This window comes from Aethalodelphis obliquidens, unplaced genomic scaffold, assembly GCF_003676395.1.
Source record: "Aethalodelphis obliquidens isolate GAN/ISIS:26980383/991018 unplaced genomic scaffold, ASM367639v1 scaffold1, whole genome shotgun sequence".
Taxonomy (NCBI): domain Eukaryota; kingdom Metazoa; phylum Chordata; class Mammalia; order Artiodactyla; family Delphinidae; genus Aethalodelphis; species Aethalodelphis obliquidens.
In genome coordinates this window covers 34610284-34624466 of record NW_020837945.1, presented here as the reverse complement: position 1 = coordinate 34624466, position 14183 = coordinate 34610284, and the positions used below count along the sequence as shown (strand labels likewise).

At 34.5% G+C, this 14183-nt stretch overlaps 1 protein-coding gene across 1 annotated transcript in view; it reads left to right on the top strand.

Moving 5' to 3' along the window:
- The window catches only part of GBE1 (1,4-alpha-glucan branching enzyme 1), a 291610-nt gene that overhangs the window by 151121 nt on the left and 126306 nt on the right, over window positions 1–14183 (top strand). Inside the window, exon 7 of the mRNA XM_027102661.1 lies at window positions 1004–1213. Coding sequence (XP_026958462.1) covers window positions 1004–1213 — 210 coding nt within the window. The remainder of the gene's footprint in view (window positions 1–1003; window positions 1214–14183) is intronic.

The window sequence follows — 14183 nt, the reverse complement described above, 5'->3', positions numbered from 1 at the left end:
AGATCATGTCACTCTCTTGCTCAGAACTCTGATGATTCCCTGTCCCTTTCGGAATAAAAGCCAAATGCCTTACATTGATCCATGAGGCCACATGTGATCTGGTTCTTGGCCAACTCTCTGAGCTCATCTCTTTCTTGATTATTCCACTCCAGCCACACTAGAGTATTTGCTCACTGCTCCATGGAATCTGCTATCAGGAGCTCCACTGCATACTAAGCACTGTACTGTAGCGTGGGAAACCAGATGGTCAGAGCCCCTGCCCTCAAGGGACATATAGTCTAGTGAGGAAGAGAGATAGTAAACAATTCATCACCAGGGTGATTTTTTATTTAAAAGCAAAAGTTGATGCTATGGAAGACTGCAGTATTGAGATTTTTATATAGGTTAAGAAAGGCCTTCCTCTTGGGAGTGATTTTTGTTTCCTATTTCACGCTGACTAGAAAACTGTTTTTAACACAAACCCACGTGCATGTGAGCTGCCCATCTTTCCGGCTTGGGTGATGACAGGACCCACTGGTACTTGAGGCATTCCAATCTGGGAATAAGTAGTACAGGAGAAATGGCCTCAATTAAGGCACCAAGGATATTCAAAGAAGTATTCTAAGAGCCCTCACAATCCCAACCATGCATGCTTAAAGGGATGGCCAGGTATGTGGACAGGAATGACCATACCCCTCAAACTAACTAGGCTTGGCGATGGAAATCAGAAGCTCTGAGTATAGAGAAGCGGAATTTTACTATCTACCTACTCAAAATGTGAATTTTCATTGTGCTATAAATCTACAATTAACAGCCAAATTTATTTTTTTATTGAATGCTTTTAAAAATGCCTAATAACAACTATTAAGCAACTTTGATTTATATCTAAGTATTATATCATACTACATTTGTACGTTTGAAGTATCTAGTACTGTGCTGGTAAAACAATTGATTCTCAGTAAATGATTGGCTGTTTGGTTTAAATATGATGTGATCTTGTTTTTGCTGTCTCCTTTACCTTAAGCCGTTTTGGAACGCCTGAAGAGCTGAAAGAACTGGTTGACACAGCTCACTCAATGGGTATTACAGTCCTCTTAGATGTGGTACACAGCCATGCCTCAAAAAATTCAGAAGATGGATTGAATATGTTTGATGGGACAGAGTCCTGTTACTTTCATTACGGACCTAGAGGGAATCATAATCTTTGGGATAGTCGATTGTTTGCCTACTCCAGGTACGTACATAGAATATGGAAATGTCTTATTTGTTTAAAAAATAATTCAAGGGAGCTTCCCTGGTGGCACAGTGGTTGAGAGTCTGCCTGCCGATGCAGGGTACATGGGTTCGTGCCCCGGTCTGGGAGGATCCCACATGCCGCGGAGTGGCTAGGCCCGTGAGCCATGGCTGCTGAGCCTGCGCATCCGGAGCCTGTGCTCCGCAACGGGAGAGACCACAACAGTGAGAGGCCCGAGTACTGCAAAAAAATAAAAAATAATAATAATTCAAGGAATTTTACTAAATTCATTGTATGTATACTCTCTCACTGGTATTTAATTTCTTAATTTTTTAAAAAAATTTATGAGAACTGTTTAACATACTAATAGAATTTACCTTGTTTTGATTAGCACATGTATTAATGGTAAGTTGCACTAAATTTCGGTTTTACAAATCATATGCTATTTAACATATATTGGTTATATTGCCCCTTAAAAGGTTAATGTGAATAATTTTTTGATATCTAAAAAGTACTTTATCAGTTTGAATTAAACATAGCAAATCACCTTTTAATAGAAGAATACACATTGTTTTAAGTAGGCCATTTTTTAAAAAGCATACTTTATGTTTTGCTATCTTAATATTACCATGTTTTTGATCGCAGCTAAATCTTAATATTACCATGTTTTTGGTTGCAGCTAAACTATAATAACAACTAACATTTATTAGTATGTAATATGTCAGGTATGGTGCCAAGGATTTAGATATATTAGCTACATATTTTATTTATTCTGCACAACAATTCTACTTACATGTGGTAAGTACTATTGTTATGACCATCTCACAGATAATAAACTAAGGCTTAGTGCTAAAACAATTCCTTAAGATTAAATACATCTCTGACTTGCCATCTAATTAGAAGGGTGTTTTAGGTGATTAAATCTAAATTCCAAAATATGGCAAAAATGTTTTAAAATAAAAAATACTATCAACTTGTATCCATTTTTTATCATAAGTGAAAATATAATGAATATATGATTTCAGGCATATTAAAAGTAGCAGAGTGTCAAGTAATGTATAACTAATTTTTATAATATTTCTGAAAGAGTTTAATGAATTTTCTGTTGGATGTTGTACCATAAATAAATATGCACATATCTGGAAAACAAACAGTGTAGAAAAATGCTTCAGCAAGGAATTTGATAAAATGAAAAATTCTAATGTTTCAGCATAAATTAGATGACTTTTTTTTTTAGATGACTTTTATATGGAGGAAGTTGTTTTGCTTCACTCTTTTCTTATTATCATGCATTATTTTATATTTCATAGCTGTATAGGAATTACTCGTGCCAGATGAAGCAGCATAATATATGAGAAAAGACACAAGAGTTAGAAGCAGGTGGCAGGGTTCCAGGCCTAGTTTCACTCTGGTACAAATCGATTAATCATTCTGGTTCTCAGGTTTTCATTATAAGAGGAGGCAGAGTTTTGGGATTAATACAATTCCCTCTGTAAAGGTATTTTGTATTTGTGTCACCTTTTGAGTATTGCTTTTTATACTGTAGATTTATAACGAGTAAAAGGGACTGAACCTGTGCTAATTCTATGATATGATTCTTAACAATTTCATTATTGAGTAAATCTTGTCAAAGTAGCTTGTGGACAAGAAATACAATTAATTGAACCTTCTGGTTCATATTTGGATGAATAATGTTGACTCTATCCTGTAGAACTGTGTCTTATGAAAGAAATACACAAAATTGTTAAATTTTTATGTTTTGAAACTATTCTGCTGTGGAACTGTGTCTTGAAAAGAAATACATGAAGTAGGTGGATTTTTATGTTATAAAATGATTCTTTATTTTATTAAAATATTTATTATAGGGTATTTTTCTGTATCCTGAGCGCTCAAAGTCCATTTAAAGTTATCCAGTTTTCTAAGGAAAGGGAATTATAATTGTCTTAAAACAATTCTATTGTTTATATTACCGAAATTAAGGCATATTTAATATTGCGTTGGCCAAAAAGTTTGTTTGGGTTTTTCCATGTTACCGAAAAACCCGAACGAACTTTTTGGCCAACCCAATACTTAGTTTCTTTTTTATTGAATTAACTATTAATCTTTCTAAGGTGCTTACTTTTGGTAAATAACATGTATGATTTTAGCTTGTTATTTTTTTATCATGACTTTTCGGGGCTGCATTATGTCACGTAGGCTTAGACCTCCATAAATATAGTTCCATTTAAAATGTATTTTTATTATTCAATATGTGGTTCTATTTGACAATATTTAAATTCTCTAATTTTTATAGAATTAGTATTTTCTATATAGGTTTATGCTTTTAGTTACAACATCATTAAACAATATAGATAAATCCTACAAAACCAAATTTAAAAAGTTAAATCACCAAATTTAAGCAAATAATTCTGTAATATTTAGGTTTTTCAACTTATAACATACTAAAGATTCTAAAATTCTTTGAATTATTTTCTCAATACTGTGTTGTAATTTATTAAAAACTTTATTGATAAAATTTATGTTAGCCTCATGAAAGTGTACTGCATTTTTCTTTTTTCTTACATTTTCTTCCTTCTATTCTGACTAGTTATAGCATATGTAATATAACATTGTTTTGGTGTAATGCGAAAACCATTTTTATAATCGGCGTTCATGATGAAAGTCCGATGCTGTTTTGGTTATTTATTGCTGCTTAACAAACCAGCTCAAAATTTAGTGATTTCGGACAACAGCAGTTGTTTATTTTACTTCCAGATCTGCAGTTGGGGCATAGGTCAGTGTGACATTTCTTCTCTTCCATGTTACGGTCTGGGTCTGGAAACTGACATGGCATCATTTCTGCTATAAGCTATTGTCCAGTTACAGATTCAAGGGGCATAGACGCTTTTATTTCAGTGACAGGAGTATTAAAGAATTTTAGGGCTAAGTTTTAAAATCCCCACATCTAACAAGTTTTAACCATACACAGTAAATATGCCAATTCACAAATTCAAAAGAGATGTATTGAAATACCTATGTGGAAATATTGTTATTTTTCTCAGCTGTATTTCTGTGGTAGAGAGTTTGTCTGAAATAGGCAATTTTCAAAAAATATACTAATCATTATAAAACTAATAATGCCATTTTTGTTAATTAGAAAATATAAAAAGGTATAGAAAATCCAAAATAAAAATTATTATTCTTTACAAATAACATTATTTTTATGTGGCTGCACTTAATGAGTATTCTTTTCATGCATATAAACACAGGAAAACCCAAACCTTTACTATTACTCTATACATAGGATAGCTATTCGTCTATAATTTTGGGCTTGTTCCTTATCCAGATGAAATCAGAAACAACAATCTATACTTCATGTTTTAAGATATAAACAACAATTTATACTTCACCCCTTGCCTTTGATATGTTGATTAATATTATACTCCATTGAAAAGTAGATATAAAAATGGTACAGGGTTTGCCTAAGGCCCTAATAAACCTCTTTTTTGAAAACTTGTAATAATTTTTGAAATTAAGAAAATGTTGATCTTATATAGAATCAGCTTCTGTAGAGATATGTTGCTGATGCTCATTTCATTCTATCTGTATGTCACAACCTGTCACCATTTATAATCTCTGATTCAAGTGTCATCATCAGAGTTATCAGAATTAAATCTCTCACTCTGAGTAATACCAGAGATCCTGACTGTGCTATTTCATTACCTGTTATGAATAAATTTCCAATCAGGAGCTGCCCATGTTTTAATTTTCTGTCTACTTGGCTGAACTGCCTTCTAGCTCGCTAAATTACTAATGACAGTTCATAACAGAGGTCGGGTTGTTCTTTCTTTAGTTGGTAAAGAGAACTTCTTGACAAATCTGTCACCCATAAGTTTCAGAAGTTTCTAGAGTGAGAAATAATGGATATAATTTAATGGTCTCAGTTTTAAATTGTATTTTGCATGTGTCTGGCACTATGTAAATGCACTTGATAAAATAACAAGACAACTGCACAATTTGTGGAGCTTCACAATTATTATACCGTAACCTTTACTAAAGCTTCGAATGAGAACAGTTTCTTTGTTGAGTATTTCCTTCAAAGATAAGATATGAATCTCAAAGGAGATAGCATAGTAGAGCTCATGCTCATTTCCCCGCCCCCCCGAACCTTACATTTGGGTACAAAAGTAGTGTAATCATATTCTGTCAGCATGAGTTTGTAGTGTGACAACTATTAGGCAGGAAGATACTCTTATCTTGAGTTATTAGAGTTCCTTTCAGAAACAAAAAATGAATCCAGTTTGATTTTTTAAGGTCATAACCACATGGAATAAAATATCCTTTAGTACATACACTATAATATGTGGATCTTCTTAATCTTGCTAGGTCTTTTCCACGAGTTAGAATGTGGAAGGAAATTCATGGGGCCTTCCCTTCTGAGAGTGGATATTTGAATCTTAAATATTCTGTGATATCTTATGTGATGTTTCTTTTTTAGTTTGTCAATATAGTGAGTTGCATTTATTGATTTTGAATTTCAAGCCAATCTTTTTTTTTTTGCGGTATTCGGGCCTCTCACTGTTGTGGCGTCTCCCGTTGCGGAGCAGAGGCTCCGGGCGCACAGGCTCAGAGACCATGGCTCACGGGCCCAGCCGCTCCACGGCATGTGGGATCTTCCCAGACCGGGGCACGAACCCGTGTCCCCTGCATCGGCAGGCGGACTCTCAACCACTGCGCCACCAGGGAAGCTCTGTCAAGCCAATCTTACATTCCTTGGATAAGCCTTCATAAACATAGGTACTAAAATTCTAAAGAAAATTTTGGCATATATTTATATGATATTACATCATGACAATCAATTATTAATGATGAACCTTAATTTAAAAATTATTGTTCATTGATATATTAATTAATGAATATATGACACCATTATGATTAGCAGGATATTTAAAAACTAAGCATCCAGGACATGAATAGAAACCGCTAAAATATTATTTTTTAAGAGAGCTTTAAAGTCATATGCTGCTTTGTGATTTCTTAAAAGCAAGAAACAAAAAGCAACAGGCCATTGGGTGAAATAATCACTCTTTTTTGCTATAGTAGAAATGGCCACAATAACACAGAAAAATAGCATAAAAAGGGTAAATGTGTTCAACTTCTGTTGAAAACAGGTATTATCTGGAAAAGTTTTAGATTCATCTAGGACACATTGCTAGATACATATGCTTGAAATTTCTATGCATATGCTTATCAGAAATTTGGGATAAAACAAATACAAAAAACTCACTCCCTTCAGGGTATAGGTGACATTTTAACAGTTAACTTGAAGTAACTGCTTTCAAAGAAAGTTTAGCTATGGGGAAACCATTTGGGGAAAATATCAAGAAAAAGTTTCCATCTTCATGATTTTATTGCCACAAATGATTTCAGTCATAAAAATTCTTTTATTTGCATACACATGAATCTTGGAGCATTTTTTGCCAAGTTTCTAAAATTGTTCCAATTATAGTTTGTCTTAAGCCCATTGGTTATGCTTATAAATATAATTATAAATATAAATTAATCACCTTGTGGTTAATTGGCAAGATCACCTAACTAACTTCAGGGAAAATGAAATATACAATCCATATTTCATGAAAGATGGTAGATAGTGGAAGGAGTTGGGAAAAAAAAAGTTTTATAACTTAATAAAGATAGCCATTGATTCTCTTCTTTCATTTATATCTATGTATTTTAGTGAACTATTATAGCCAGGACGAGCATTAAAATCACCTATCAAAGCAATTTTAAGTTTAACCAGACCTTGATTATTTTATCTTTATTTTTAGTTTCTTTTTGTGGATCTATTAATATATTACTAAAGTGGTATATATACAATGAAAAAATAAATACACATATGGAGGAGTGTGCTGATAAGGCACACAGTCAAAAAAGTTTACAAATAAGTGCTTAGGTAAATTAAGGTTAACGTCAAAGTTTTTTTTTTAAAGAAGAAACTTTTTTTGTGATCAATTCATTCATAAATTTATTGAATAAACTTATTGAGCATTTACCCTATGTCATATCTTTAGGGAGACGATATTTTCTGTATATTTAAACTAGCACAAAACCCTAAGAGAAAGTATATGTTTTAATTTCTTTGGATAGATTTCAGAACACTGAATTTTTTTTAATTGAAGTAATACAGTATCATTTTAGACAAATACCTTTCCTATTTGCTTAATAAAAAGCAAATGATGAAAGATTAAAAGACAATTTCAGACATAGATTTAGCAAACAGTTAACTATTCCAAAGGGAGTCGGACAATTAAAAATAAACTAAGAATAACTTACATAGCCTATTCATTAAGAATATTAAAATTTCACAGTAAGATTGTTAATAATGCTGGATGTCCCATAAAAAGTCTTTCTGTTTTCTTCTTTTACAGAATTTTCTCTCTTCCTTTTAGTAATTTTTCCTTGTTTAAACCAGAACCTTATTTCAGCTTGATTGAGGCAAATGGTTAAATCTATTTCAAAGAAGGTAGAGTTAGATTCAAAATTCAGACAGGCTAATTTTCTTTTGTAAAGGCGATTAAGGAAGTTGCTATATCAATCTAATCTGTCTGGATTTGAGTTTGAGTGGTAGAAATACTACTTCTCTTACAGGGTTTATGAGATTATTCAGCCTGGCAGAAAGGTTTCCATTGCTGCAAAGCACAGCACTGGAGTAAGGATTTACAGTCTTTGTGTAAACTTTGTTCCTGGTATTATCTACCTCGTTTATTCCCACAAGTCTAAACTTTAAGTGCACAGGGATATCGTGAAAATATCTTGAGTATTTAGGTCTTACTCACCTGTAACATTCACCTTCTCAAACGCAAACTCACTCTAAAGTAGGACTCTTCTTACTTGGTAATTTACCTTAAATTTGAAAATGTCGAGCATGGCTTCAAAAGCAGCATTTTTAACTTCAGGCAATGGTACATGCTTGTGAAAATGGTCCAAAGGTCCCTATTCAGTGGTTGTTTATTTAAGTCTGCGAATTTTGTTGAGTCTATAATAATAATATCTGGGTTTTTCTTATGACCTTTTTAAACAAGCAGGTAAAATGTGAAAAAAAATCCATTTTTCTCTTTTTATCTGTGTGTAACAAAACAACTTGTTTAAGCATGTCTGTTCTCTAGGTTATGGACTAGCAGTTTTGAGGTTATGAAGAGATATTTCATGGTTCCCTAGCTGAATGATTTCCTTAGTGTTATGCTGCAGATAAATAACCTATGTTATAGTGAGCCAATTATTTTCAGAAAATATAGGTATCTTAAAATTTTGGAAGGGCACATAATTTATAAGTAACATAAAAATTATTTATTTTTGAGGGTCTCCTCCCCCCCCCAATTCATTTGGACTAGTGATCAGGCATATTTTTCTCAAACTTCTGAATTTCCCATCCCCGTTTTGTGGTGGTGAGATATCTCTATTTGGTCTTCATTCTGCTTCTTTTTCTTTCACTGTTAGTAAGACAAGCCATCAGCCTCAGGATTTATTTCATTGTCTTTTTTCAGCTTAAAATATCTCCCCAAGATTAGACCTTTGCCTGTGTAGCCTTTCAAAATTCTCTATCTGCTGAAAGCATCACTAAAACTCAGGGGCAGTTATAGTTAACATTTTCTCCCAGTGCTTTAGGAAACAAAACAGCATAATAGCCAACTTTTCTAAGACTTAAGCTCTATTCTCAGCACTGTGTAAAGGATGGCAAATGAGGCCAACTAGCTGTTCAGTGGGTTCATCTGATCTTTGTGAGGGATGATGGTCATGATGACTATAGTGATAATCTTTATTAAGGATCATTCAATTTGGAGGTATTAGGTGCCTACCTACCTTATTGAACTTGCTTCTCTGACAACCTGAAATAAAATATCTCCTTCAGTCTTCTGCCATTTCCTATCTCCTGTCCCTACCTATTTTTTTTCTATTGCAATTATCACCATGTTACATTTGAAAAAGATACTTATTTTTTAAATTTTAGTCATATATTTGTTGTTTATGTATTAAATGTGGAAGTAAAGTTAATATTTATTGTTTCTTATAGAAAATATTTTAAGTAAAGCAGTCTGTGTTTCTCTTTCTCTCTGTCTCATAAACTTTTCACCATCAAATTTGTTTGCCATGAAAGTGACACTGCAAAGTGTTGACTTGGTGTGGTTACCTGTTCTTTAGAACTGAATTCAGTGAAGAAAGCTATCAAAGATACTTCCAGCCAAAATGATGATGATAATAATAAATACTACATATAGTTAAGATATAAAAGATCTGACATAATATAAAATAAGTGGTTTTAGAATTACATGACCTTTACCTCTCTGATCTTACCAAGCTGTTTAACACTTAAATCTTGGTTTCATGGATGAAGAGCTCATAATGTACCACAGGGCAGTTATTAAAACTATATAAAATAACATCATTGAAAATGCATGGCAAGCTAAATATAGAATATTATGAAGAGTTTGGAGTTGTACTTTCAGATTTTTACTAAAGATGAAAGCAGGGCTTAACTCACAAACCAGGCAGGTAACTGAGGGAAGCAGGCCAGGTGGTGGTCTTGGCAACCCAGAGCAAACAGGTCTTGTTAGAAGGGGCTCCCACTCACAAGTTCCTGCTGGTTGTTACCATGTGAAGCCACATCTTCCAGTTCTTTGAGAGAAGTCAGAAGTCCACATTTTATATGAAATATCCCCGTTTTTAAATGTCTGCAATTAATTTAAAATTTTGAAATTATTGTTCAGACCAAAGGAACACACATTTGGGATTGATATAATCTCTGGGCCTCTAGGGCTATCTCTGGACACTGAGATGTACCTTGGGTTAAGAGAGTATCAGATTCTATGAAACTTCCAAAATTAGGTAGTAAATTAGGTACTGAGTCAGATAGGATAATAGGACAATGATACTTTTATAGTTTAAACACAACATTGTAATTCAACTTTCTTTGGATTATAAATGGGAATTTTATAAACCTAAACTGGTAGTATGACACTGTCTCTCAGCAGAATTATGTTGACATCTCCTTTATTTTAAGTAGCAGATGAATCAACAAAATAAATGCCTTTTAAGATCAGGCTCAATAAATCAAAATTCACATTTAGTGAAGAAATCTACAGAGTTAAAATTCAGTAACCTTTATTTATTGTAATGCCTTGCATCTAAGTTGTAAGTAATTTCTATAAATGTAGTTACTGACTTTTGGGGGCATAATAGAGAATGGGTAGAGGCCTGGGCTTTAGGTAGCAGCCTGGGCTCAAATACTAGTTCCACCGCTTAGAGTGTAACCACAACCAGATTAGTTAATCTTTCTAAATTTAGTTTCCCCATCTGTAAAATAAGATTCTAATTGTATCTCCCTCCTGTGATCGTGAAGATTTAGTGACACACTTATCCTGGTGCCTGGCTTGTAGTCATGATAATCGCCATTGTTACCAACATTGCCATATCATTGTCACAGTCTTCTTGTGGGTAGATTAACCAGCCGACCTATTCCTCTGAAACGTACTTAGAGGCTTGAAGACAAGCAATAACAATACTTTTCGTGAGCCAAATATGTGCCATAATCGCTGTGAATCTTTACTTGTTGTGGTCTCACCCTCTTTTTTAAAAGCACATTCAACTGTTTTCTTGGTAGAAGCCCCAAATTAGGAACGTTTGTGGAAATGACCTAGCGTGATCAACATCTAACAGTATTGAGAAATCACAGCCAAGAGAAATGGTAGAGGGAGAAAGCCCATCAAGGCCAGAAACCAGAACTGAAAGCACAGCGATGTGAGGCCCCTCAGGTGCAGCAGCAAACAGTTCCACACTCTGTCGCTCTGGGCATCATTAGACTGCACTATAGTATAATAATTGATCATAATGAATGTGAGTCATTAAAAAAACTTTAAGTCATGTTCAAAATGTCTTTTTAGGCACTAGGAAAAAGTAAAATGTTATTTCAAAGTATTTTCGTTAAAAATGTTAAATTTTTAAAGGCTATTTTAACGATTAAGTTAAAGTTATCTGTCAACTATTTTTTAATAGCGTTACTGCGAAGATTTTATTTATGTGGAGTACTTTGTTCCCCTCCAATGCAGAATAAGCAAAGCATCCCTCTACTTGTTATTATTTTTAAAATTTTCAGGTGCGGAAGGCATTTTATTAAACAGTTATTGGATTAACTACCCTGATTCTTTTGCCTTTTAAATCCAGGGCCTTCTGATCTATTTCTTAGGATAATATCTTATGGTACTTTGTTGTGAGAGGGAAACAGAATTTTAGTCTCAGGACGTAGGTTCTAAATCAGATTGTTCAGTCTTTCCCAATAATGGAGTTAGGGGACAAATTTTTCAGTATAATGGCTAAGCTGTTTGCTATAACAGTACCTAGATTAGCTCAGGCAGGAAGGGCCCACTTAGTTCTTACCATCTCCTGTCTCTTCTTTCTATTTCACATGACCATTGATGTTGTGACAATGATTGTGAGTAAGGAGATCACACCTTTATGTTTGTTGTTTGGAGCCCAGGCTGGACTAGCATGTCCTCCTGATATCTTCCTTCTGACAAAGTGTTATTATTAAGCGTTGCCTTATAATAATCTGGCACGGGCTTTGCTTGACTTTCGGTTTTTCCTCCTTGTTTCTGCCATGGGCTCATCGACCAGCTTGTGTGGTTATATCTGAAAGACTATTAGAAATTGCCTATCTCTTTATCTTTCCCCAGCACTTTCCGGAAGTGAGGTATCTAAGATCTCCTGTAAAAGAAGAGAATTCGGGGAGTTTAGTGATAAAATGAAGGGATGAACACTGTCAGGTCATAGAGGTGGCGAGAGAGGCACTCAGTACTGCTGTCCCTGCTGACCACCTGGTACAGGAGACTGCTGCGCTGCCAGGCTGCTGGCTGGTGGGGTCAGAAGGAAAAACGGGAAATTATATGTGAGGTGTGCACAAAATAAGTGTGTAAACTAGGAACCTAATAGTCCTGCTGAGAAACATATAGAACAACACTGTCCAAAAGAAATATAATGCAAGCCACATACATAATTTAAAATATTCTAGTACTCATATCCATCTCTAAAACGATGATTAAAATGGAGCTTACTGGGCTTCCCTGGTGGCGAAGTGGTTGAGAGTCCGCCTGCCGATGCAGGGGACACGGGTTCGTGCCCCGGTCTGGGAAGATCCCATATGCCGCGGAGCGGCTGGGCCCGTGAGCCATGGCCGCTGAGCCTGCGCGTTCGGAGCCTGTGCTCCGCAACGGGAGAGGCCACAACAGTGAGAGGCCTGCGTACCACACACACAAAAAAAATACGTGCAGTTCTTAGAACAGTTCCTGGCACATAATAAGAATTAGTTATTATTTCTTATAACTTCCATGGTTTGTTCCACAACTTCTTTGTTAATCTCAAATTTATGTATTATACAAACTCTGAACTTACATCCATCTAACCATTACAGTTCCTCTTTATATTACTACCAAATTATTTCTCAAATCCAGATCCTCTTTCCTACCTCTGCCCTGCGTTAAACGCTCTTATTTGATTATCTACCTCCACTGTCTGCTCTCTTACATGTTAATGTGTATTTTACTATACCATTTTTTGGATTGCATTATTATTTAGTTTACTTTTCTCCTCTACACCAAGCAAAAATACAAGCTTCAGCAAAGCAAAGGCAGTGTTGTCTTGTTTCTGCCTTTATCCCTCAAGACTAGAACAGTGCTTGACTTACTTATACACAAATTTGTTGAATGGATAAAGAAATGAATGAATACATTTATGTTTTCTAAGGCTCCCAAATTTAGAATATAGGTCTTATACATCTTGTAACCCTATTGTTTAGCACAGTATTTCAGAGCCTACCAGAGAGTAGACTGTCAAATATTTGTTCAACTGAGTAAAAAATGAAACTCGTTATCTCTACAGAGTCTTACTTACTGAATAGTTCAGGTCCTTTTATTCCCAGATATAGCAAATGGTATTTCAGTTAATTCATGAAGTAACAGTGGCATCCAGATCTGTCACAGCAGTTTGTTCCATGTAACTACTATAGAAAATGATCCACCAGGGAGGAAAGTTCAGGAGGATATCCATGTGTGTCACATGAAGAGTGTTCAGTGCTCAAATAAATTTGGAAAACCCTGAATTAAATCAAGTTCAACACATTTCTTTATAGTTGAAATTCTTGGAATCTTTAATTAGCTATTGTGTATTTTGAATCTCCAAGTAAGTGCTGCACAATAATACTTCATTTCTCAAATGTCTTTGACCTTGAGGCACTTCAATGCACTTAGAAGAGATTTTTTAAGAAATCCTAACATCGAGGTTTATTTTTCTTTTGATCTCATCTTTAGGAGATATTTTGTTGAGAGTGCGTATGTAAATTCCATATGATAAACACTGTTAATGGTGGTTTTACATTTTTGTAAAGAATATCTTATTTGAAATTTGTGTCCTTGTAAGAAGCTAAAAATTTTCACTAAACCCTTAAATACTAAAGGTATAGTGACATTAACTTGTGGTAGTTAGTGGATGGAACTAGGGTGGGTTTGCTTTGGCATCCAAGCTATGGGCTGTTCCTTACAGAGTAGTGCTTGTCATCATTTTAATTCTTTATTTTATTGAAATCTTTCATTTTCATCTCTTCTTGATCACTCTCAAGCTCCCATCAACATATAGTACCATTTACTTGTAGTTTACATTTTAGAGAAATGAAGCTTTTTTTTACCATTTTCTCAAGCAGTAAGTAATAGCACAACCTGCTTCAGGATTTACACTAACTTAAACAAAATACTATTATCAGTCTTCCCCCATCAGTCCATCAAAGATTCATCTGGCTGCCTTCGTTATTCTCCTACTTTTTCTCTTTGTCCTCTCTCTGTCTCTCTCTCTTCTCTTTCCCTGTCTCTCTCTCCCTTTCTCTTTCTCTTTCTCTGTCTGTCTCATAGATCTCAGCTGTACATTTGGCAATTTAAATTTTGTGATATTT